Genomic DNA, 3132 nt, shown 5'->3' with positions numbered 1-3132 from the left:
CCGGTCTTCGGGTGCAGGGCGTATCGTGGGGAAGGATAGATACATCTATACGTATAGAAACAGAAAGACATCGAGAAGAAGGGTGTAGGGGGAAGGGTAGCAAAGACGTAAGTGTGGGCTCAGATTATGGAGGTCATGAGGGTACATGTACAAGAACTTATCTCGCGACAGCCTTGTATTGTTCTATAGAGTGGTTCTGGGCCAGTCAAGGATAAAAAGAGAGAGTGTGATACTTATGTATGTGTGTCCATCAAGTGGGGTTAATATATTCCGCGGTAAATATCTTTGAGGGGGTCATACATGTACAACTATAAATACATCGGTATGTCTCTCTCTCTCTCTCTCTCTCTCTCTCTCTCTCTCTCTCTCTCTCACTCTCTCTCTCTCCTCTCTCTCTCTCTCACTCTCTCCCTCTCCCTCTCCCTCTCCCTCTCCCTCTCCCTCTCCCTCTCTCTCTCTCTCTCTCTCTCTCTCTCTCTCTGTGTCTGTCTCTGTCTCTCTCTCACCTGTATAGGTTGTAGCTGCCCAGTCTCTGATGCCAGGGCCTCCACAGTAGTGACTGCCTTGCCGTGCAGGGAACACAGGGGCACCAGGCACGCCACGCACGACTTGTGGCTGGACAGCGGTCAAGGGGTCAGAGCAGCATGGACAGTGGACACTCTACCCTCGCACACATGTATGTTTTGTGTTCAGTTTTGTGTTTGGTTTTGTGTTTAGGGTTGGGCTTAGTGTAATGAGATGAGTTTTGTGTATAATTTTGTGTTTAGATTTGTGTTTAGTTTTGATTCTTTTTTATCCCACAAGGAACTTTTGGGTTTTTTTAAACAATGGCGTCTATGAACACACAAACACATGAATGCATGAATAATGTAGTATTATAAATATAGACACCCCACACACTGTTGCTGGTCGCCACAGTGCAGCGCCCTGTTCGTTTTTGTTTGTTTGTTGTTGTCTTTTTTGTAGATTAATCTTATTTTAGTTTAAGCCAAAAGAAGCACGCACGGTCATATGACCTTATGCAGTTGCGAGTGCCGTAAAACTCGCTCTAAGCTAAAGTAAAAAGAGAAGCACACCGACACAATAATTACCAAAAAAATGATGTACATCAGGAACATCGAATAGGAAGAAATAGAAATATATCAATGAAAGACACAACCCGATCAAGACCGTGTAAATTTAATAGGAAGAATCCTTTACACAACAACTGAAGAAACAAGAAGATACAGACATCGAGATCATGAACATTAACTAGGAAGAATTGTATAAACAACAATTAAAGACACATAAAGACATCAACATTATGAAACTGGAGGAAGGATACTCAATGACGTCAGAGCGGTCATCGTATATGGAGATCATGACGGTACATGTCCCACAGCTTCCCTCGCCGCAGCCTCGTTTTGTTCCGGTCAGTCGTTCTGGGCCAGTCAAGGATTTCAAGAGAGTGTCTGGTTTTGGTGATTTGTGTGTCTTTCAAGTTGGCTTACTTTTATCCGCTGCTAATACCCTTGTGGGTGTCTTTCAAGTACAACTACAATTACACCTGCATATCTCTCTCTCTCTCTCTCTCTCTCTCTCTCTCTCTCTCTCTCTCTCACTCTCTCTCTCTCCTCTCTCTCTCTCTCCCTCTCCCTCTCCCTCTCCCTCTCCCTCTCTCTCTCTCTCTCTCTCTCTCTCTCTCTCTCTCTCTCTCTCTCTCTCTCTCTCCTTCCCTTCCTCCCCCCCCCCCCATTTCCCCATCTCTTCTCTCACAATATAATTGAGAGTTTGGAGGTTTGGAGGGAGGGCTTGTTTTGTTTTGAGTTTGTTTTTGTGTGTGTATGTTTGTTGTTTTCTTGGGGATAGGGTGTTTGTTTAGTTTTGTTTTGGTGTGGTTGTTTTTTGTTGTTGTTGCTGTTTGGGGGAGGTTGGGGGGGGGTCTTAAGTGTTTCGATAAAAGCAACCCCCTCCCCTTTCCCCTTAATCAACAAGCCAAAATCTTGTTCTAGAATAAAGTTACCTTACACGATTTTGACCTTCACTCTCATTTTGTCAATGGCACCAATGTCAAGGATACTGAACTGTCTGAGATAAGTTAGAAGATCAAGGTCAGGGTCAGGGTCCTTCAGCTCCACCTGGAAAATATAACAAGAAAAACCTCGCATCCACTTTGACGATGAAACATTGGAAACGGCAAAGAAATGCCGGGATATAAAGTGATAACATTAGTATAGAATTAATCCTATGATTCTTTCATGAGAGACAATGTAAACACACTGTTTAGTCACACTCGGGGAACTCGCTAAGAATGATAGATCTTCAGCAGTGCTTGTCACCCTTTTTTATAAATAGCGCCCACTTTTGACACCTGTAAGAGGCTAAAAGGTTCGTAGCGCCTGCCTACACGTATTTCCAAAACGGAGCATTAAATTATTGCTGTCACTATCTGGGTGATCGCCATTGCCCACCAAAATTACCAAATCGCCCACATGTTGGTGAAATCGCCCACATGTTGGTGAAATCGCCCACATGTTGGTGAAATCGCCCACATGTTGGTGATATCGCCCCGGGTGGCAAGCACTGGTCAATATTGTAGTGTGTCTTCACGGTGACTTTCTTTAAAGAGAATATAAATATAATTATATGTCCGTTTCTCCGAGAGTACTGAAATAGTCTTGTAATACCCTGCTCCCTAAACGACCCACGTGGAAGAATGCCAATTTGGGAGTTCGAACAAGGTTCGTGGTGTGGCCGTTAGGCACTTCACCGTCGCACACTGATGATGGGACTTCGGTTCCCGAGTGAGGAAAAGTTTTATCGAAAATCTCATTACTTCTGTTGAGATATTGTATCCCGCTCAGTCTCAGTTGGCCCTTGCACCTGAAAAAAATCCCAGTTTCGAACGGCAGAAGATATACGGAGACGTTTCCGGCGGGCACACAGGAACTATTCGGAGACGTACTCTCGAACACAGATGTCTCTGGTTTGGAGGTCAAACTGCGTAATGTTTGCTGCAGATCACACATATTATATAGCCTCTGAAATGTCGCAAATCAATTATTTTCAAAAAAATTTCAGACCTAGATCTAACTTCAAAATATCAAATCATGGGTTAAAACATGGGGGCATAAGCCCCTTGTAAACCCCCCC

General features: G+C 44.0%; 1 protein-coding gene across 1 annotated transcript in view; it reads right to left on the bottom strand.

The window, feature by feature from the left end:
- Nucleotides 1-3132, bottom strand: part of LOC101851749 (xanthine dehydrogenase/oxidase) — a gene marked incomplete in the record, with an annotated part of 65546 nt that overhangs the window by 46950 nt on the left and 15464 nt on the right. Inside the window, 3 exon segments of the mRNA XM_035970871.1 lie at nt 507-615; nt 1325-1421; nt 2060-2117. Of these exon segments, the coding sequence (XP_035826764.1) occupies nt 507-615; nt 1325-1421; nt 2060-2117 (264 nt within the window).

The sequence above is a fragment of the Aplysia californica genome, unplaced genomic scaffold, assembly GCF_000002075.1.
Source record: "Aplysia californica isolate F4 #8 unplaced genomic scaffold, AplCal3.0 scaffold00331, whole genome shotgun sequence".
In the NCBI taxonomy this organism is placed as follows: Eukaryota; Metazoa; Mollusca; class Gastropoda; order Aplysiida; family Aplysiidae; genus Aplysia; species Aplysia californica.
The sequence above is the reverse complement of the archived record's forward strand: the minus strand, read 5'-3'. Positions and strand labels throughout refer to the sequence as shown.